The sequence below is a fragment of the Entelurus aequoreus genome, linkage group LG17 (genome assembly GCF_033978785.1).
Source record: "Entelurus aequoreus isolate RoL-2023_Sb linkage group LG17, RoL_Eaeq_v1.1, whole genome shotgun sequence".
NCBI classification, from domain to species: Eukaryota; Metazoa; Chordata; class Actinopteri; order Syngnathiformes; family Syngnathidae; genus Entelurus; species Entelurus aequoreus.
This window is the reverse complement of record NC_084747.1, coordinates 26,038,061-26,062,800: the sequence shown is the minus strand read 5'-3', so window position 1 is coordinate 26,062,800 and position 24,740 is coordinate 26,038,061. Positions and strand designations below refer to the sequence as shown.

General features: G+C 34.5%; 1 protein-coding gene across 5 annotated transcripts; it reads right to left on the bottom strand.

Annotated features, from left to right (window-relative positions):
• Positions 1–482: 482 nt before the first annotated feature.
• dph7 (diphthamide biosynthesis 7) lies at positions 483–21,571 on the bottom strand. Of its 5 annotated transcripts, none has more exons than XM_062024177.1 (10): positions 21,442–21,571; positions 15,581–15,728; positions 13,121–13,244; positions 12,766–12,853; positions 10,140–10,231; positions 9,886–10,043; positions 8,382–8,454; positions 6,928–6,993; positions 4,124–4,296; positions 483–1,074 (listed from the first exon to the last, which is right to left on the bottom strand). In XM_062024177.1, exons 2-10 carry the CDS (start codon positions 15,642–15,644, stop codon positions 710–712), a joined length of 1,203 nt encoding a protein of 400 aa, XP_061880161.1. In that variant the 5' UTR covers positions 15,645–15,728; positions 21,442–21,571; the 3' UTR covers positions 483–709. The 5 variants fall into 5 exon arrangements, with proteins under 5 accessions (XP_061880161.1, XP_061880162.1, XP_061880163.1 ...); XM_062024178.1 differs by having other exon boundaries at positions 15,581–15,725; positions 21,442–21,506; XM_062024175.1 differs by having other exon boundaries at positions 485–1,074; positions 13,121–13,248.
• Positions 21,572–24,740: the final 3,169 nt, after the last annotated feature.

Below are 24,740 nucleotides of genomic sequence, written 5' to 3'. Positions count from 1 at the left end.
ACCACATGTGCTCAGGAACACTTCAGAAAACCACTGTCAGTAACTACAGTTGGTCACGACATCTGTAAGTGCAAGTTAAAACTCTACTATGCAAAGCGAAAGACATTTATCAACAACACCCAGAAACACAGCCGGCTTCGAAAGCAACTACGCTCCCCTGGTTTAAATGTTGATGGTGATAGTTTAGATAGTTGATTGTGATAGTTTAGATAGTGAATGATAGATGGTTGATGATGATAGTTTAGATGGTTGATGATGATAGTTTAGATAGTTGATGTTGATAATTTAGATAGTTGATAGTGATAGTTTACATAGCTGATGATGATAGTTTCGATAGTGGATGATAGTTTAGAAAATGGATGATAGTTTAGATGGTTGATGGTGATAGTTTAGATAGTGGATGATGGTTTAGAAAATGGATGATAGTTTAGATGGTTGATGGTGATAGTTTAGGAAATGGATGATAGTTTAGATGGTTGATTATGATAGATTAGATAGTGGATGATGATAGTTTAGATAGGGGATGATAGTTTAGATGGTTGATGATGATAGTTGATATTGTGTCAGGTAACTTTATTTTGAAATCGAGCTGCTCTTGGACACGTCACAGCAGGAAGTAAGGACAATCTGTTAACCAGGCTGATAAAAAGGATATTTATTTGACAAAGACAGGAAATAAAGGTGTGGACCATGTGAGAAGAAGGTGAGGTCAACACGTACCGTCTGCAAGGTAGTCCCACCTCCACAGGTGGAGCACGTGGTCGTAGAAGGAGCAGCTGGCGAGCAGAAAAGAAGATGTGTCGCCATGCCGACCGACACCTTCTCCTGCACTGGCAGCTGCTCCAAGGTCTTCTGGGACGTAACGTCCACTGTGGTCCTCCAGGCAGGTGTCCAGGCTGCCGGTGGGAGACTCGTACTGGATCTTCAGGTGACCGTCTGCCGGCTTTGACGGCGTGGGGGAAGGGGCGGGAGGAGCAGGTTCCCCCACAGGAAGCTGAGACCAGTCGGCTCCGTAAGCCAAGGAGTTGTGCAGGACGTACGACGCCACCACTGGACACGCTCCCCCAGCCGCCTCTGCATGGCAACACATTGTTAGCATTAGTAGTATTACTCACAGTAACACTAGTAGTATTTACATTGTTAGCATTAATATTATTACTGACAGTAATATTAGTAGTATTTACATTGTTAGTATTAGTAGTATTACTGACAGTAATACTAGTAGTATTACTGACAGTAATACTACTATTATTGCTGACAGTAATATTAGTAGTATTTACATTGTTATTTTTAGTAGTATTACTGACAGTAATATTACTATTATTACTGACAGTAATATTAGTAGTATTACTGACAGTAATATTTGTAGTATTTACATTGTTAGCATTGGCAGTATTACTGACAGTAATATTAGTATTAAAACTGACAGTAATATTAGTGGTATTACTGACAATATTAGTAGTATTTACATTGTTAGCATTAATATTAGCAGTATTACTGAAAGCAATATTAGTAGTATTTACATTGTTAATATTAGTAGTATTACTCACAGTAACACAAGTAGTATTTACATTGTTAGCATTAATATTAGCAGTATTACTGACAGCAATATTAATAGTATTTACATTATTATCATTAGTAGTATTACTGACAGTAACATTAGTAGTATTTACATTGTTAGCATTAGTAGTATTACTCACAGTAATATTAGTATTATTTACATTGTTAGCATTAATATTAGTAGTATTACTAACAGTAATATTAGTATTATTTACATTGTTAGCATTAATATTAGTAGTATTACTGACAGTAATATTAGTAGTATTTACATCTTCAGCATTAATGTTAGTAGTATTACTGACAGTAATAGTATTATTTACATTGTTAGCATTAATATTAGTAGTATTACTGACAGTAATATTAGTAGTATTACTGACAGTAATATTAGTAGTATTCACATTGTTAGCATTACTATTAGCAGTATTACTGACAGTAATATTAGTATTATTTACATTGTTAGCATTAATATTAGTAGTATTACTAACAGTAATATTAGTATATTTACATTGTTAGCATTAATATTAGTATTACTGACAGTAATATTAGTATTATTTACATTGTTAGCATTAACATTAGTAGTACTACTAACAGTAATATTAGTATTATTTACATTGTTAGCATTAATATTAGTAGTATTACTAACAGTAATATTAGAATTATTTACATTGTTAGCATTAATATTAGTAGTATTACTGACAGTAATATTAGTGATATTTACATTGTTAGCATTAATATTAGTAGTATTACTGACAGTAATAGTATTATTTACATTGTTAGCAATAATGTTAGTAGTATTAATGACAGTAACATTTATATTGTTAGCATTAGTAGTATTACTGACAGTAATATTAGTAGTATTTACATTGTTAGCATTAATATTAGTAGTATTACTGACAGTAATATTAGTAGTATTACTGACAGTAATATTAGTAGTATTCACGTTGTTAGCATTACTATTAGCAGTATTACTGACAGTAATATTAGTATTATTTACATTGTTAGCATTAATATTAGTAGTATTACTAACAGTAATATTAGTATTATTTACATTGTTAGCATTAATATTAGTATTACTGACAGTAATATTAGTATTATTTACATTGTTAGCATTAACATTAATAGTACTACTAACAGTAATATTAGTATTATTTACATTGTTAGCATTAATATTAGTAGTATTACTAACAGTAATATTAGAATTATTTACATTGTTAGCATTAATATTAGTAGTATTACTGACAGTAATATTAGTAATATTTACATTGTTATCATTAATGTTAGTAGTATTACTGACAGTAATAGTATTATTTACATTGTTAGCATTAATGTTAGTAGTATTAATGACAGTAACATTTATATTCTTAGCATTAGTAGTATTACTGACAGTAATATTAGTAGTATTTACATTGTTAGCATTAATATTAGTAGTATTACTGACAGTAATATTAGTATTATTTACATTGTTAGCATTAACATTAGTAGTACTACTAACAGTAATATTAGTATTATTTACATTGTTAGCATTAATATTAGTAGTATTACTAACAGTAATATTAGAATTATTTACATTGTTAGCATTAATATTAGTAGTATTACTGACAGTAATATTAGTAATATTTACATTGTTAGCATTAATGTTAGTAGTATTACTGACAGTAATAGTATTATTTACATTGTTAGCATTAATGTTAGTAGTATTAATGACAGTAACATTTATATTGTTAGCATTAGTAGTATTACTGACAGTAATATTAGTAGTATTTACATTGTTAGCATTAATATTAGTAGTATTACTGACAGTAATATTAATATTTACATTGTTAGCATTAATGTTAGTAGTATTACTGACAGTAATAGTATTATTTACATTGTTAGCATTAATATTAGTAGTATTACTGACAGTAATATTTATATTGTTAGCATTAGTAGTATTACTGACAGTAATATTAGTAGTATTTACATTGTTAGCATTAATATTAGTAGTATTACTGACAGTAATATTAATATTTACATTGTTAGCATTGGTAGTATTACTGACAGTAATATTTACTTTGTTACCATTAGTAGTATTACTGACAGTAATATTAGTAGTATTACTGACAGTAATATTAGTAGTATTCACATTGTTAGCATTACTATTAGTAGTATTACTGACAGTAATATTAGTAGTATTACTGACAGTAATTTTAGTAGTATTACTAACAGAAATATTAGTAGTATTACTAATAGTAATACTAGTAGTATTAATATGACGTGTTCACCTGTATTATATGTGTTCACCTGTATTAATATGATGATGTGCTCACCTGTATTAATATAATGTCCACCTGTATTAATATGATGTCCACCACCTGTATTAATATGTGCTCACCCGTATTAATATGATGTTCACCTGTATTAATATGAAGATGTGTTCACCTGTATTAATATGATGTGTTCACCTGTATGAATGATTATGATGTGTTTACCTGTATGAATAAAATGATGTATGAATATGATGATGTATTCACCTGTATGAATTTGATGTTCACCTGTATGACTATGATGATGATGATGTGCTCACCTGTGCTATGTTGAGTATTGAGAACATGTATGTGATTGTGCATGCAGGCTGCCAGGAGAAGATGGTGGTGAGAAGGATGCCACTTCAACCTCCACACTCCTCCTCCCAAAGTGCTCTCACTCACAGGAGCTCGCATATTTCGACCGTCCCACAGCAGTACTTTCTCATCGTAGCTGAAATACACACACAAATACTTCAATACTTTCACACTGTTGCAGTACTTTCTCATCGTAGCTGAAATACACACACAAATACTTCAATACTTTCACACTGTTGCAGTACTTTCTCATCGTAGCTGAAATACACACACAAATACTTCAATACTTTCACACTGTTGCAGTACTTTCTCATCGTAGCTGAAATACACACACAAATACTTCAATACTTTCACACTGTTGCAGTACTTTCTCATCGTAGCTGAAATACACACACAAATACTTCAATACTTTCACATTGTTGCAGTACTTTCTCATCGTAGCTGAAATACACACACAAATACTTCAATACTTTCACATTGTTGCAGTACTTTCTCATCGTAGCTGAAATACACACACAAATACTTCAATACTTTCACACTGTTGCAGTACTTTCTCATCGTAGCTGAAATACACACACAAATACTTCAATACTTTCACACTGTTGCAGTACTTTCTCATCGTAGCTGAAATACACACACAAATACTTCAATACTTTCACACTGTTGCAGTACTTTCTCATCGTAGCTGAAATACACACACAAATACTTCAATACTTTCACACTGTTGCAGTACTTTCTCATCGTAGCTGAAATACACACACAAATACTTCAATACTTTCACACTGTTGCAGTACTTTCTCATCGTAGCTGAAATACACACACAAATACTTCAATACTTTCACACTGTTGCAGTACTTTCTCATCGTAGCTGAAATACACACACAAATACTTCAATACTTTCACACTGTTGCAGTACTTTCTCATCGTAGCTGAAATACACACACAAATACTTCAATACTTTCACACTGTTGCAGTACTTTCTCATCGTAGCTGAAATACACACACAAATACTTCAATACTTTCACACCGTTGCAGTACTTTCTCATCGTAGCTGAAATACACACACAAATACTTCAATACTTTCACATTGTTGCAGTACTTTCTCATCGTAGCTGAAATACACACACAAATACTTCAATACTTTCACACTGTTGCAGTACTTTCTCATCGTAGCTGAAATACACACACAAATACTTCAATACTTTCACATTGTTGCAGTACTTTCTCATCGTAGCTGAAATACACACACAAATACTTCAATACTTTCACATTGTTGCAGTACTTTCTCATCGTAGCTGAAATACACACACAAATACTTCAATACATTCACATTGTTGCAGTACTTTCTCATCGTAGCTGAAATACACACACAAATACTTCAATACTTTCATACTGTTGCAGTACTTTCTCATCGTAGCTGAAATACACACACAAATACTTCAATACTTTCACATTGTTACAGTACTTTCTCATCGTAGCTGAAATACACACACAAAATACTTCAATACTTTCACATTGTTGCAGTACTTTCTCATCGTAGCTGAAATACACACACAAATACTTCAATACTTTCACATTGTTGCAGTACTTTCTCATCGTAGCTGAAATACACACACAAATACTTCAATACTTTCACATTGTTGCAGTACTTTCTCATCGTAGCTGAAATACACACACAAATACTTCAATACTTTCACATTGTTGCAGTACTTTCTCATCGTAGCTGAAATACACACACAAATACTTCAATACTTTCACACTGTTGCAGTACTTTCTCATCGTAGCTGAAATACACACACAAATACTTCAATACTTTCACACTGTTGCAGTACTTTCTCATCGTAGCTGAAATACACACACAAATACTTCAATACTTTCACACTGTTGCAGTACTTTCTCATCGTAGCTGAAATACACACACAAATACTTCAATACTTTCACATTGTTGCAGTACTTTCTCATCGTAGCTGAAATACATACACAAATACTTCAATACTTTCACACTGTTGCAGTACTTTCTCATCGTAGCTGAAATACACACACAAATACTTCAATACTTTCACATTGTTGCAGTACTTTCTCATCGTAGCTGAAATACATACACAAATACTTCAATACTTTCACACTGTTGCAGTACTTTCTCATCGTAGCTGAAATACACACACAAATACTTCAATACTTTCACACTGTTGCAGTACTTTCTCATCGTAGCTGAAATACATACACAAATACTTCAATACTTCACATAGTTTATATTTGATGTAATAATCAGTTTACATAGTTTATATTTGATATAGTTAATTACAGTTTACATACTTTATATTTGATATAACAATTATACTTATACTGAGAGTTAAGATCGTTGATAATGATGGTTACGATGGTTGATGATGGTAGCTTAGATAGTTAATGATAGTTAAGACAGCAGATGATAGTTCAGTTGATAGTTGTTATTGTTGAAATAGTTAGTTAATGATAGTTTAGATAGATGGTGATAGTTAAGATAGTTGATAATTTAGATAGTTGATGATGATAGTTTAGATAGATGGTGATAGTTTAGATAGTTGATGATGATAGTTTAGATGGATGGTGATAGTTAAGACAGCTGATGATAGTTCAGTTGATAGTTTGTATTGTTGAGATAGTTAATGATAGTTTAGATAGATGGTGATAGTTAAGATAGTTGATGATAGTTTAGATAGTTGATTATGATAGTTGAGATGGATGGTGATAGTTGATGATAGTTGAGATAGTTGATGATATTTACCTGCCAGTGGCAAGGATGTGTTCTCGATGGGGGTTGCTGTGAATGCTGCACACACCCATAGAATGCCTTTGGAACAAAAGAAATGAAAACTTTGAATACGAACATTCATCTATGTTGATAGTTACAGGTATGATTATGCGCCATGAATAGTTATAGTCATAGTTTATACTATGAACTATGACTATAACGATAACTAAAACTATAACTATGAATGGTCATAGTCAGAGTTCATGCTATGAAATCTGACTAAAACTATAACTATGAATGGTTATAGTCATGGTTCATGCTATGAACTCTGACTAAAACTATAACTATGAATGGTCATAGTTATAGTCCATACAATGAACTAGGACTAAAACTATAGCTATGAATGGTTATAGTCATAGTTCATGCTATGAACTATGACTATAACTATAACTATGAACTATGACTAAAACTATAACTATTAATGGTTATAGTCATAGTTCATGTAATGAACTAAAACTATAACTATGAATGGTCGATAACCATGACCATTCATGGCGCATAACCATAACTCTAATTAGGAATATTCTATATTTATATGGCCAGATAATAGGAACGTTGGTGTATTGGAGATTCCAGCACTACTCACAGTAGCATGAGTACCTTTTCAAAGTACCACAATAAATATTAACCTTAAGAGTACTACAAGGTACCACACCATTTACTTACATAGATAGTAAATAATTCCACTTTATTTACTAAGATAGAAACCTTAAAGTAACACAATATTCAATATAGATACTTCAAAGTACCACAATATATACTGACATAGATATTTTACTAACATAGAACCACAACATTTACCAACATAGATACTTTAAAGTACCACAACATTTACTAACATAGTTACTTTAAAGTACCACAACATTTACTAACGTAGATACTCCAAAGTACCACAGTATTTAATAACAGATACTTCAAAGTACCACAATATTTACTAATATATATACTTCAAAGTACCACAATATTTTTCAAAATAGGTACTTTAAAGAACAACAACATTTACTAAGATAGATAGTAAATAATCCCACAAAATTTACTAACAGATACTTCAAAATACCACAATATTTACTAACATAGATCCTTTAAAGTACCACAATAGTTACTATATAGCTGGTAAAATAACCTCACAATATTTACTAAGATAGATACTTCAAAATACCACAACATTTACTAACATAAATACTTAAATGTACCACAATATTTACTAACATAGATACTACAAAGTACCACAACATGTACTAAGATAGATAGTAAATAGTACCACAACATGTACTATGATAGTAAATAGTACCATAACATGTACTAAAATAGAGAGTAAATAGTACCATAACATGTACTAAGATAGAGAGTAAATAGTACCACAACATGTACTAAGATAGTTGGTAAATAGTACCACAAAATGTACTAAGATAGGTAGTAAATAGTACCTTTTACTGGTGAATGTGGGTATGGAAGAATCCATTCTGAGATCCCAGCCTTTAAGTTTACAATCATCACCGCCTGAGAAGACAACAATATTTATTTTATACATAGTCAATATTTATTTTATACAGATTTAATATTTATTTTACACAGATTCAATATTTATTATATAAATATTCAATATATATTTTATACATATTCAATATTTATTTTGAACATATCAAATATTTATTTTACATAGATACATCAAAGTATCACAACATTTACTAAACATAGATACTTCAAAGTGCCACAACATTTACTAACATATATACTTCAAAGTGCTACAACATTTACTAACATAGATACTTCAAAGTATCACAATATTTACTAACAAATACTTCAAAGTACCACAATATTTACTAACATATATTTCAATGTACCACATTTACTAAAATAGACACTTCAAAGTACCACAACATTTACTAGCATAGATACTTCAAAGTACCACAACATTTACTAGCATAGATACTTCAAAGTACCACAACATTTACTAGCATAGATACTTCATAGTACCACAACATTTACTAAAATAAAGTATTTATTTTCGACATATTCAATATTTATTTCAAACATATTCAATATTTTTTTTAAAATTATATTCAATATTTATTTTAAACATAGTCAATATTTATTTTATACATAGTCAATATTTATTTTATATGTATTCAATATTTATTTTGTACATGGTCAATATTTTGTGTTGATTGATGGTGTGGTAGATATGGTAGTACTTTGTAGAAGTAGTAGTAGTAGTAGTACCTGAGTACACCAGGTGTGTGTCCCAGTAGGAGAAGGCTGAGATCTAGTAGTAAATATTGTAGTACTTTGAAGTAGTAGTAGTAGTAGTACCTGAGTACACCAGGTGTGTGTCCCAGTAGGAGAAGGCTGAGATCTAGTAGTAAATATTGTAGTACTTTGAAGTAGTAGTAGTAGTAGTACCTGAGTACACCAGGTGGGTGTCCCAGTAGGAGAAGGCTGAGATCTAGTAGTAAATATTGTAGTACTTTGAAGTAGTAGTAGTAGTAGTACCTGAGTACACCAGGTGGGTGTCCCAGTGGGATAAGGCGGAGATCTAGTACTATATATTGAAGTAGTAGTAGTAGTAGTCGTACCTGAGTACATCAGGTGTGTGTCCCAATGCTGAGATCTAGTAGTAAATATTGTAGTACTTTGAAGTAGTAGTAGTAGTAGTACCTGAGTACACCAGGTGTGTGTCCCAGTAGGAGAAGGCTGAGATCTAGTAGTAAATATTTTAGTACTTTGAAGTAGTAGTAGTAGTAGTACCTGAGTACACCAGGTGTGTGTCCCAGTAGGAGAAGGCTGAGATCTAGTAGTAAATATTGTAGTACTTTGAAGTAGTAGTAGTAGTAGTACCTGAGTACACCAGGTGTGTGTCCCAGTACGAAAAGGCTGAGATTTAGTAGTAAATATTGTAGTACTTTGAAGTAGTAGTAGTAGTAGTAGTACCTGAGTACACCAGGTGTGTGTCCCAGTAGGAGAAGGCGGAGATCCAAGCTTCATAGTCGTGAGCTCTCAGGTGAGTCACAGGTGAAAGGTGAGTTTGGTGCAAAGAAAAGACGCTGACACTTCCTGTTGAGTCGCTGCACACAACCTTCACGTCACTGCTGCTCACCAAAACACAACACACACACACACAATATTTGTGTAGAATACTATTAGGACATACATTTATTATTGTCATATTGTGAGAGAGACGTCACCTGTCCATCCTTCCAGTGGACCAATCTAACGACAAAACAAGTCCTGATGACACCTTCTGGTTGTTGATCACCTGTAGACTCACACTGCCTTCCTACTGACACACACAACAATCACTGTGTCACTACACTACAACTACACTGCCCTCATACTGACACACACAACAATCACTGTGTCACTACACAACAACTACACTGCCTTCCTACTGACACACACAACAATCACTGTGTCACTACACTACAACTACACTGCCCTCATACTGACACACACAACAATCACTGTGTCACTACACAACAACTACACTGCCTTCCTACTGACACACACAACAATCACTGTGTCACTACACAACAACTACACTGCCTTCCTACTGACACACACAACAATCACTGTGTCACTACACTACAACTAAACTGCCTTCCTACTGACACACAGAACAATCACTGTGTCACTACACAACAACTACACTGCCTTCCTACTGACACACACAACAATCACTGTGTCACTACACTACAACTACACTGCCTTCATACTGACACACACAACAATCACTGTGTCACTACACAACAACTACACTGCCTTCCTACTGACACACACAACAATCACTGTGTCACTACACAACAACTACACTGCCTTCCTACTGACACACACAACAATCACTGTGTCACTACACAACAACTACACTGCCCTCACACTGACACACACAACAATCACTGTGTCACTACACAACAACTACACTGCCTTCCTACTGACACACACAACAATCACTGTGTCACTACACAACAACTACACTGCCTTCCTACTGACACACACAACAATCACTGTGTCACTACACAACAACTACAATGCCTTTCTTACTGACACACACAACAATCACTGTCACTACACAACAACTACACTACCTTCCTACTGATACACACAACAATCACTGTGTCACTACACAACTACACTTCTTTCCTACTGACTCTACAACAATAACTGTGTCACTACACAACACTCAACCACCACTGTGTCACTACACAACAACTTCACTGCCTTCCTACTGACACACACAACAATCACTGTGTCACTACACAACAACTACACTGCCTTCCTACTGACACACACAACAATCACTGTGTCACTACACAACAACTACACTGCCTTCCTACTGACACACAAAACAATCACTGTGTCACTACACAACAAACTACAATGCCTTTCTTACTAACACACAACAATCACTGTGTCACTACACAACAACTACACTGCCTTCCTACTGACACACACACAACAATCACTGTGTCACTACACAACTACACTTCCTTCCTACTGACTCTACAACAATAACTGTATCACTACACAACACACAACCATCACTGTGTCACTACACAACAACTACACTGCCTTCCTACTGACACACGCAACAATCACTGTCACTACACAGCAACTATACACTACAGTATGGTCCTATTGACACACAACTATCAGTGTATCACTACACAACCACTACACTATGGTCCTACTCACACACAACCATTAGTGTATCACTACACAACAACTACATAGCATGCACAATGGTCCTACTTAACACACAACTATCAGTGTATCACTACACAACAACTACACTCTGGTCCTATTCATACAACCATCAGTGTGTCACTACACAAAAACTACATAACGTGCACAATCGTCCAACTTAACACACAACTATCAGTGTATCACTACAAAACAACTGCACAATGGTCCTACTCACACACAACCATCAGTGTATCACTACACAACAACTACACAATGGTCCTACTCACACCCAACCATCAGTGTATCACTACACAACAATTTTACGATGATTCTACTCACACACAACCATCAGTGTATCACTACACAACAACTATATAATGGTCATACATAACACAACAATACAACACTTAGTGTGGTGACAAAAACATGCACAATGGTCCTACACGACACACTAACACAACACAAGACAACATGAACAATGAAAAGTAGAGTAGAATGTGTCACATATGATAAGTGTAGTACTACACAACACAACACAACACAACATGACAAGTAGAGTAGGATGTGTCACATCTGATAAGTGTAATACTACACAACACAACACAACACGACATGACAAGTAGAGTAGGATGTGTCACATATGATAAATGTAGAGGACAAATTTCACCACACCTAGTGTGTGTGTGACAATCATTGGTACTTTAACTTAACTTAACTTAACACAACACAACATGACAAGTAGAGTAGGATGTGCCACATGTGATAAGTGTAACACAACACAACAAGACAAATAGAGTAGGATGTGTTAAACATATGATAAGTGTAATTCTACACAACACAACATGACAAGTATAGTAGGATGTGTCACATATGATAAGTGTAGTACTACACAACACAACACAACACAACATGACAAGTATAGTAGGATGTGTCACATATGATAAGTGTAATACTACACAACACAGCACAACACGACAAGTAGAGTAGGATGTGTCACATATGATAAGGGTAACACAACACAACACAACATGACAAATAGAGTAGGATGTGCCACATATGATAAATGTAACAACACAACATGACAAGTAGAGTAGATATGCAAATACTACACAAAGTATGTGGAGTGTGTACCTGTTCAGGTGACAGTGTGTGTACTTGTAGTTCTCCATTAGAAGCTGCCAGACCCATCAGCACCTTTCCTGACACCGCCACATGACACCTGGCCACACACACACACACACACACACACACACACACACACACACACACACACACACACACACACACACACACACACACACACACACAGAGGAACATTTAAAAAATATATAATTTTGATAACTAATAACTTTGAATAACTCTTCTGCTATCATTTATTAACATGCACCTCCAAATATCACTAATGTCTGTGTGTGTGTGTGTGTGTGTGTGTGTGTGTGTGTGTGTGTGTGTGTGTGTGTGTGTGTGTGTGTGTGTGTGTGTGTACCATTTGATATCAAGAATAGCAGACATGTCGATGGTCTGGATCTCAGTGAGGTGAGAAGTCTTTGCTTCTTGTTGATATCTCCAAAGATACAAACGACCTTTTCTACTTGGAGGAACATCTTCTTCTTCCTGCAACAACAAATACACATATACATTACTCTATGTACATACATACATACATACATACATACATATACAGTGTATATATTTGATATACACTCTACATGCTCCTGAAGCTGACCAACACACCAGATTGTAGTCACCTGGAGGCGTGTCTTAAAGAAATTAAACAATGGATGTCCAGCAACTTTTTGCAACTTAACGCTAAGAAAACGGAAATGTTGATCATCGGACACAGACACCTATTTCATTTGACAAGACAATTAGACATTTAATTAATAATACCACCTTAACATTTGACAAGACAATGAGACATTTAATTAATAATACCACCTTAACATTTGACAAGACAATTAAACATTTAATTAATAATACCACCTTAACATTTGACAAGACAATTAGACATTTAATAAATAATACCACCTAAACATTTGACAACAAAACAATTACACACCTATTTAATAATACCACCTTAACATTTAACAACAAAACAATTATACACCTATTAAATATTACCACCTTAACATTTGACAAGACAATTACACATTTAATTAATAATACCACCTTAACATTTGACAAGACAATTAAACATGTAATTAATAATACCACCTTAACATTTAACAAAACAATTAGACATTTAATAATAATACCACCTTAACATTTGACAACAAAACAATTACACACCTATTTAATAATACCACCTTAACATTTGACAACCAAACAATTATAGACCTATTTAATAATACCACCATAACATTTGACAAGACAATTACACATTTAATTAATAATACCACCTTAAAATTTGACAAGACAATTAGACACTTAATTAATAATACCACCTTAACATTTGACAAGACAATTAGACATTTAATTAATAATACCACCTTAACATTTGAAAACAAAACAATTATACACCTATTTAATAATACCACCTTAACATTTGACAACAAAACAATTATACACTTATTTAATAATACCACCTTAACATTTGACAACAAAACAATTATACACTAATTTAATAATATCACCTTAACATTTGACAACAAAACAATTACACACCTATTTAATAATACCACCTTAACATTTGACAACAAAACAATTATACACCTATTTACTAATACCACCATAACATTTGACAAGACAATTACACATTTAATTAATAATACCACCTTAACATTTGACAAGACAATTAGACACTTAATTAATAATACCACCATAACATTTGACAAGACAATTAGACATTTTATTAATAATACCACCTTAACATTTGAAAACAAAACAATTATACACCTATTTAATAATACCACCTTAACATTTGACAACAAAACAATTACACACCTATTTAATAATACCACCTTAACATTTGACAACAAAACAATTACACACTTATTTACTAATACCACCTTAACATTTGACAACAAAACAATTATACACTTATTTAATAATACCACCTTAACATTTGACAACAAAACAATTACACACCTATATAATAATACCACCTTAATATTTGACAACAAAACAATTATACTTATTTAATAATACCACCTTAACATTTGACAACAAAACAATTACACACCTATTTAATAATACCACCTTAACATTTGACAACAAAACAATTATACACTTATTTAATAATAATACCTTAACATTTGACCACAAAACAATTATACACCTATTTAATAATACCACCTTAACATTTGACAACAAAACAATTATACACCTATTTAATAATGCGGTAGAAGGTGGTAGGTGCCACATTAGTAGTAGTAGTAGTATTTGAAGTATTACTTGCAGTACAAGGTGGTAGGTGCCACATAAGTAGTAGTAGTAGTAGTATTTGAAGTATTTATTGTGGTAGAAGGTGGTAGGTACCACATAAGTAGTAGTATTTGAAATATTACTTGTGGTAGAAGGTGGTAGGTGCCACATAAGTAGTAGTATTTGAAGTATTACTTGCTGTAGAAGGTGGTAGGTGCCACATTAGTAGTAGTAGTAGTAGTATTTGAAGTATTTCTTGTGGTAAAAGGTGGTAGGTACCACATAAGTAGTAGTATTTGAAGTATTACTTGTGGTAGAAGGTGGTAGGTACCACATAAGTAGTAGTATTTGAAGTATTACTTGTGGTAGAAGGTGGTAGGTACCACATAAGTAGTAGTATTTGAAATATTACTTGCGGTAGAAGGTGGTAGGTGCCACATTAGTAGTAGTAGTATATGAAGTATTACTTGCGGTAGAAGGTGGTAGGTGCCACATTAGTAGTAGTAGTATTTGAAGTATTACTTGCGGTAGAAGGTGGTAGGTGCCACATTAGTAGTAGTAGTAGTAGTATTTGAAGTATTACTTGCGGTAGAAGGTGGTAGGTGCCACAGGCCAGGATGTGGTGGTAGGAGTACACAGGACACCATTCTACTGTGTCAGCGTTGAACTCTGTGTCCAAAACTTGCAAAGTACGAATTCCTGATCCTCTCTGCATCCTCTCTCTCTCACTGCTGCAAAACATGACAACAACATGTAATACAACATGTACTACAACATGTACTGCAACATCAATCAATGTTTATTCATATAGCCCTAAATCACAAAGTCTCAAAGGGCTGCACAAGCCACAACGACATCTTCGGCACAGAGCCCACACAAGGGATGTCGATGTGAATGACTATGAGAAACCTTGGGGAGGATCGCATATGTGGGTAACCCCCCCTCCAAGTACAGTCCCTAGTGGATCCAACATAACAGTGAGAGTCCAGCCCATAGTGGGGCCAGCAGGAGACCATCCCGAGCGGAGACAGGTCAGTAGCGCAGAGACGTCCCCAACCGATGCACAGGCGAGCGGTCCACCCCGGGTCCCGACTTTGGACAGCCAGCACTTCATCCATGGTCACCGTAACCGGAATAACCCGGCGAGGGGGCAAAGGAGAAAAGAAAACGGCAGATCAACTGGTCTAAAAAAGGGGGGTCTATTTAAAGGCTAGAGTATACAAATGAGTTTAGCATCTCTAACTTTTACCGGGAGGGCATTCCAGAGCACTGGAGCCCGAACAGAAAACGCTCTATAGCCCGCAGACTTTTTTTGGGCTCTGGGAATCACTAATAAGCCGGAGTTCTTTGAACGCAGATTTCTTGCCGGGACATATGGTACAATACAGTCAGCAAGATAGGATGGAGCTAGACCGTGTAGTATTTTATACGTAAGTAGTAAAACCTTAAAGTCACATCTTAAGTGCACAGGAAGCCAGTGCAGGTGAGCCAGTATAGGTATATGTATATATGTATATAAAGGTATATACAGTATAGGTATATGTATATATGTATATAGGTATATAAAGGTATATACAGTATAGGTATATGTATATATGTATATAGGTATATAAAGGTATATACAGTATAGGCGTAATATGATCAAACTTTCTTGTTCTTGTCAAGAGTCTAACAGCCGCATTTTTGTACCAACTGTAATCTTTTAATGCTAGACATAGGGAGACCCGAAAATAATACGTTACAGCAATCGAGACGAGACGTAACGAACGCATGAATAATGATCTCAGCGTCGCTTGTGGACAAAATGGAACGAATTTTGGAGATGAAAGAAGGCCGTTTTAGTAACACTCTTAATGTGTGACTCAAACGAGAGAGTTGGGTCGAAAATATTACCCAGATTCTTTACAGAGTCGCCTTGTGTAATTGTTTGGTTGTCAAATGTTAAGGTGGTATTATTAAATAGATGTCGGTGTCTAGCAGGACCGATAATCAGCATTTCCGTTTTCTTAGCGTTGAGTTGCAAAAAGTTAGCGGAAATCCATTGTTTAATTTCATTAAGACACGCCTCCAGCTGACTACAATCCGGCGTGTTGGTCAGCTTTAGGGGCATGTAGAGTTGGGTGTCATCAGCATAACAGTGAAAGCTAACACCGTATTTGCGTATGATGTCACCCAGCGGCAGCATGTAAATACTAAAGAGTGCAGGGCCAAGAACCGAACCCTGGGGGACTCCGCACGTTACCTTAACATAGTCCGAGGTCACATTGTTATGGGAGACGCACTGCATCCTGTCAGTAACATGTACTGGAACATGTACTGCAACATGTAATACAACATGTACTGGAACATGTACTGCAACATGTAATACAACATGTAATACAACATGCACTGCAATATGTACTGCAACATGTACTGCAACATGTACTGGAACATGTACTGCAACATGTAATACAACATGTAATACAACATGTAAAACAACATGCACTGCACCATGTACTGTAACATGAACTACAACATGTACTGCAACATGTAATACAACATGTAAAACAACATGTAAAACAACATGCACTGCAATATGTACTGCAACATGTAATACAACATGTACTGGAACATGTACTGCAACATGTAATACAACATGTAATACAACATGTAAAACAACATGCACTGCAACATGTACTGTAACATGTACTGCAACATGTACTGTAACATGAACTACAACATGTACTGCAACATGTACATGCATCAAGATGCATGATTACACGTGTCCTACTATTATACACAAGTATTACTATGATACATGATTACACAATAACTTCCATGATACACAAATACTTCTATGATACACAAGTATTACTATGATACATGATTACACGTGTACTACTATGATACTCGAATACTACTATGATACACGAGTACTACTATGATACATGATTACACGAGTACTACTATGATAATTGATTACACATGTACTACTATGATACACGTGTACTACTATAATACACGAGTACTATGAAACATGATTACACGAGTACTACTATGATACACCAGTACTACTACGATACATGATTACACATGTACTACTATGATACATGAGTACTACTATGATATATTACACATGTACTACTATGATACATGATTACACGTGTACTATGATTACACGTGTACTACTATTATACAACAATACTACTATGATACATGTGAACCACTACGATACACGAGTAGTACTATGATACATGATTACACGTGTACTACTATGATTACATGTGTACTACTATGATACACGAGTACTTTTATGATACATGAATACTACTATGATACACGAGTACTACTATAATACAAGACTACTACTATGATACAATAGTACTACTATGATACACGAGTAGTACTATGATACACGAGTACTACTATGATACAAGAGTACTACTATGATACACATGTACTACTATGATACACGAGTACTGCTATGATACACGAGTACTACTATGATACACGAGTACTACTATGATACATGATTACACGTGTACTTCCATTATACACAAATACTTCAATGATACACAAGTATTACTATGATACATGATTACACGTGTACTTCCATTATACAAAAATACTTCTATGATACACAAGTATTACTATGATACATGATTACACATGTACTTGTCAGGTTTGTCCCTGACAGTTTGGTCAAGTTTTAGTTTTTTCTCTGTCTTTGTTTTATTTCCTGTCAGCACTCTTATTTTGGTTCAGTTTCCTGTTTGTCTCTCTAAACGCTGTCCCCTCAGCTGTGGCTGATTGGCACCGGGCCACACCTGGTGCCAATCAGCCAACTGCTCTTTAAACCTGCCTTCCCCTCCAGTCAGTGCTGGATTATTGTCATTTCTACTTGTCAATGTCAGTGTAGCTGGATGCGGTAGCGGTAAGCTATATTCTGTAGCTGTTTGTAGCTTGCTGTATTTTTGTTCCTCGTCTTCCAGTTTCTGTTTCCCTGGCATCCTGTTTCCTGTTCCTAGTTCCTGGTTTATGTTTCTACCTTTATTTTATGAACATTAAATCATGTTTTCCTGGACAATGCCTGCCGCCATCTCTGCATCTTGGGGTTCGTCAACAACACAGCGTGACAGTACTACTATGATACACAAGTACTACTATGATACATGATTACACGAGTACTACTATGATAATTGATTACACGTGTACTACTATGATACACGTGTACTACTATGATACACGAGTACTACTATGATACATGATTACACGAGTACTACTATGATAATTGATTACACGTGTACTACTATGATACACGTGTACTACTATAATACACGAGTACTATGAAACATAATTACACAAGTACTACTGTGATACACCAGTACTACCACGATACATGATTACACATGTACTACTATGATACATTATTACACGTGTACTACTATGATACATGATTACATGTGTACTACTATGATTACACGTGTACTACTATGATACACGTGTACTACTACGATACACGAGTAGTACTATGATACATGATTACACGTGTACTACTAAGATTACACAGGTACTACTATGATACACGAGTACTACTATGATACACAAGTACTGTTATGATACATGAATACTACTATGATACACGAGTACTACTATGACACAAGACTACAACTATGATACACGAGTACGACTATGATACATGAGTAGTACTATGATATATGAGTACTACTATGATACAAGAGTACTACTATGATACACGTGTACTACTATGATACATGATTACTACTATGATACACATGTACTACTATGATACATGTGTACTACTATGATACATGTGTACTACTATGATACACGAGTACTATGATATACAAGTACTACTATGATACACGAGTACTACTATAATACAGGAGTTCTACTATGATACACGAGTACTACTATGATACACGTATACCACTATGATATACGAGTACTACTATGATACATGATTACTACTATGATACACATGTACTACTGATACATGTGTACTACTATGATACACGAGTACTACTATGATACACGAGTACTACTATGATACACAAGTACTACTATGATACACGTGTACTACTATGATACACGAGTACTACTATGATACACATGTACTACTATGATACATGTGTACTACTATGATACAGGAGTAGTACTATGATATATGAGTACTATTATGATACATGAGTAGTACTATGATACACGAGTAGTACTACTATGGTACACGTGTACTACTATGATAAGTACTACTATGATACATGAGTACTACTATGATACACAAGTTTTACTATGATACAGGAGTATTACTATGATACACGAGTACTACTATGATACATGAGTAATACTATGATACATGAATACTACTATGATACACAAGTAGTACTATTATACAGGAGTAGTACTATGATGTATGAGTACTACTATGATACATGAGTAATACTATGGTACAGGAGTAGTACTATGATATATGAGTACTATTATGATACATGAGTAGTACTATGATACACGAGTAGTACTGATACACGAGTAGTACTATGATACAGGAGTAGTACTATGATATATGAGTACTATTATGATACATGAGTAGTACTATGATACCCCAGTATTACTATGATACATGAGTACTACTATGATACACAAGTATTACTATGATACAGGAGTATTACTATGATATATGAGTACTATTATGATACATGAGTAGTACTATGATACCCCAGTATTACTATGATACATGAGTACTACTATGATACACGAGTACTACTATGATACATGAGTAATACTATGATACATGAGTACTACTATGACACACGAGTAGTACTACGATACAGGAGTAGTACTATGATATATGAGTACTACTATGATACATGAGTAATACTATGATACAGGAGTAGTACTATGATATATGAGTACTATTACGATACATGAGTACTACTATGATACACGAGTAGTACTATGATACAGGAGTACTACTATGATACACGAGTAGTACTATGATACAGGAGTAGTACTATGATATATGAGTACTATTATGATACATGAGTACTACTATGATACACAAGTACTCCTATGATACAGGAGTAGTACTATGATACATGAGTACTTCTATGATACATGAGTATTACTATGATACACGAGTAGTACTATGATACACGAGTACTACTATGATACACGAGTAGTACTATGATACACGAGTACTACTATGATACATGATTACATGATATTTGTTTAGTTATTAAATGACTTTGGGCTAACTCTTCAGGCAGCACTGCTGGCTTGAAGGCTACAGTTAGCTTAGTCTTGTAGTTACTACTTGTGTACTAAAGACCGCACAGATACACGCAGGAGCTATAAAGTAACGCAGGAGTTATAAAGTACACGTTTGCGTGACGAAGAGTAAAAAGAGCGACAATAAGCGTGTATGACGCGATAAACAAAACTCACGTTGCTTTGCAGACCTTCTTCTTTTAAAGCTGCTGTGCTGAAATCCCACATGTCTGCGACCATACCGCCACCTGCTGCTCGGAGGTGGTCATTACAACTAACATGGTTTTCACAAACACCTTAACTACCGCCACCTGCTGCTCGGATATGTACACTGCAACTAATATGAAGACACGCTAATATAAAGATGATCAAATTCATACATTTATATAGAATTGTTGCGTTTACGTTCAAACCGGAAAAAAATAAATATATATATATATATATATATATATATATATATATACACTGTATATAAAAAGCTTCATCAACACATTTCCCACTTGGAAGCAGAGAGTTGAATATAATTTAGAGTAGTCAGTGTGCAGCATTTGCAGAGTCATTTCTATAGTTGAATTGCATCGAATCGTGAAAAGATGTTTAAATATATTCATCTTATTGCGACAACCAGGCCCGAATGGAATAGATTAGCATGCATGCTAAGTATTTAGCGAGATAATCAGCACATGACGAATAGTTCTTTTTACGCTCACAATTGTTTTGTCTTGTCACTGTAAGAGTCGAATGTTTACAAGCAAAAGTTTTCTTTTTTCAAGTTCAGCTGTGTGACTCTGGAGAAGACTAGGCAGGTGAGCTCTGCTCATAGCACTTTGAGTGACAGCTCCCTCTGGTGGCAGGAGTGATATTTCCTATTACTGCCTTCGATGATTATTGTTTGTGTTTGTTTCATATAGAAAACACCAATCAAACATTGCTCTTTGAAGAGTACATATTGTAGTACATGTTGTAGTATTGATACTCATCAAAGCCAAATATCACATCCATATTTGGAACAACAACAAAAAAAAAGTATTGTGAAAATATTCTTTAGAGATATATTAGAACGCATGAATCCAAAGTCCTTTATTCAAGTAAATATTCTTACAGAGAAATGCAAACAGGCACAAAGACAAAACATTTTTCGTCTTAAGACACATTTTCTTAACATTTCACTTACATTCAGAATGCTGGGAAGACTCAGCAGCGACAGAGCAGTAACAAAGCAGTAATAGAGCAGTAATAAAGCAGTAATAGAGCAGTAATAAAGCGGTAATAGAGCAGTCATAAAGCAGTAATTAGGCTGTAACAGAGCAGTAGAAAAGCAGTAATACAGCAGCAATAGAGCAGTGGTTAGGGTGTAATAAAGCAGTAATAGTGCAGTAATAGAACAGTAATTAGGGTGTACTAGAGCAGTAACAAAGCAGTAATAGAGCAGTAATTAGGGTGTAATAGAGCAGTAACAGCACAATATCTGTTTTCTTGCTGTCACATGAGCAAATATAAGACAACTTGAATAATCAACTTTGTGTTTATAATACATTTATTACAGAGGAATAGTTCCATAACAACCCAAACACACAACGGCCAATAGAATACATCTTCTCTACATATACTGTATACTGTAAATGTACTGAACTGTGTACTGTAAATGTACTGTACTCTATACTGTAAATATACTGTATACAGTATATGTACTGGACTGTATTCTGTAAATGTCATGTACTGTATACTGTAAATGTACTGTATACAGTCTATGTACTGTACAGTATACTGTAAATGTACTGTCCTATATACTGTAAATGTACTTAACTGTATATTGTAAATGTTCTGTACTGTATACAATATACTGTATGTACTAGACAGTATACTGTAAACATACTGTCCTGTATACTGTATATGTACTTAACTGTATACTGTAAATGTACTGTCCTGTATACTGTAAATATACTTAACTGTATACTGTAAATGTAATGTACTGTATACTATACTGTATACTGTTCATGTACTAAATAAATAGTTTATATTGCCAGTCATAGATACACGTACTTTCTTTCTGTTATTTGTTGTAAACACACACACACACACGCACACGCACTCGCACACGCACACACACACACACACACACACACACACACACACACACACACACACACACACACACACACACACACACACACACACACACACACACACACACACACACACACACACACACTAAAAGCAGTTCTGGTGCAGCATCATCACATGGCTAAAGAAGACAATGCCATCATGATATATCATCATCACATGGCTAAAGAAGCTAATGCCATCATATGGCGAAAGAAGCTAATGCCATCATGATATATCATCATCGCAGGGCTAAAGAAGATAATGCCATCATGATATATCATCATCACATGGCTAAAGAAGCTAATGCGACCATGATGTATCATCATCACATGGCTAAAGAAGCTAATGCCATCATGATATATCATCATCACAGGGCTAATTAAAATGATGCCATCATGATATATCATCATCACATGGCTAAAGAAGATAATGCCATCATGATATATCATCATGACATGGCTAAAGAAGATAATGCCATCATGATATATCATCATGACATGGCTAAAGAAGATAATGCCATCATGATATATCATCATGACATGGCTAAAGAAGATAATGCCATCATGATATATCATCATCACATGGCTAAAGAAGATAATGTCATCATGATATATCATCATGACATGGCTAAAGAAGATAATGCCATCATGATATATCATCATCACATGGCTAAAGAAGCTAATGCCATCATGATATATCATCATCACAGGGCTAATTAAAATGATGCCATCATGATATATCATCATCACATGGCTAAAGAAGATAATGCCATCATGATATATCATCATGACATGGCTAAAGAAGATAATGCCATCATGATATATCATCATCACATGGCTAAAGAAGATAATGTCATCATGATATATCATCATCACATGGCTAAAGAAGATAATGCCATCATGATATATCATCATGACATGGCTAAAGAAGACAATGCCATCATGATATATCATCATCACATGGCTAAAGAAGCTAATGCCACCATGATATATCATCATCACATGGCTAAAGAAGCTAATGCCATCATGATATATCATCATCACAGGGCTAAATAAAATGATGCCATCATGATATATCATCATCACATGGCTAAAGAAGATAATGTCATCATGATATATCATCATCACATGGCTAAAGAAGATAATGCCATCATGATATATCATCATCACATGGCTAAAGAAGACAATGCCATCATGATATATCATCATCACATGGCTAAAGAAGCTAATGCCACCATGATATATCATCATCACATGGCTAAAGAAGCTAATGCCATCATGATATATCATCATCACAGGGCTAAATAAAATGATGCCATCATGATATATCATCATCACATGGCTAAAGAAGATAATGCCATCATGATACAT

Bases quoted from the DNA above. Each gene is read 5' to 3' on its own strand.
- dph7 (XM_062024175.1), bottom strand. From the start codon at position 15,712: ATGCAGAGAGGATCAGGAATTCGTACTTTGCAAGTTTTGGACACAGAG. The intron at 10,044-10,139 runs GTGACGTCTCTC...TTTGGTGAGCAG, and splicing joins TCCACTGGAAGGATGGACAG to CAGTGACGTGAAGGTTGTGT. The intron at 1,075-4,123 runs GTGAGCACATCA...GTTGCCATGCAG, and splicing joins CAATACTCAACATAGCACAG to AGGCGGCTGGGGGAGCGTGT.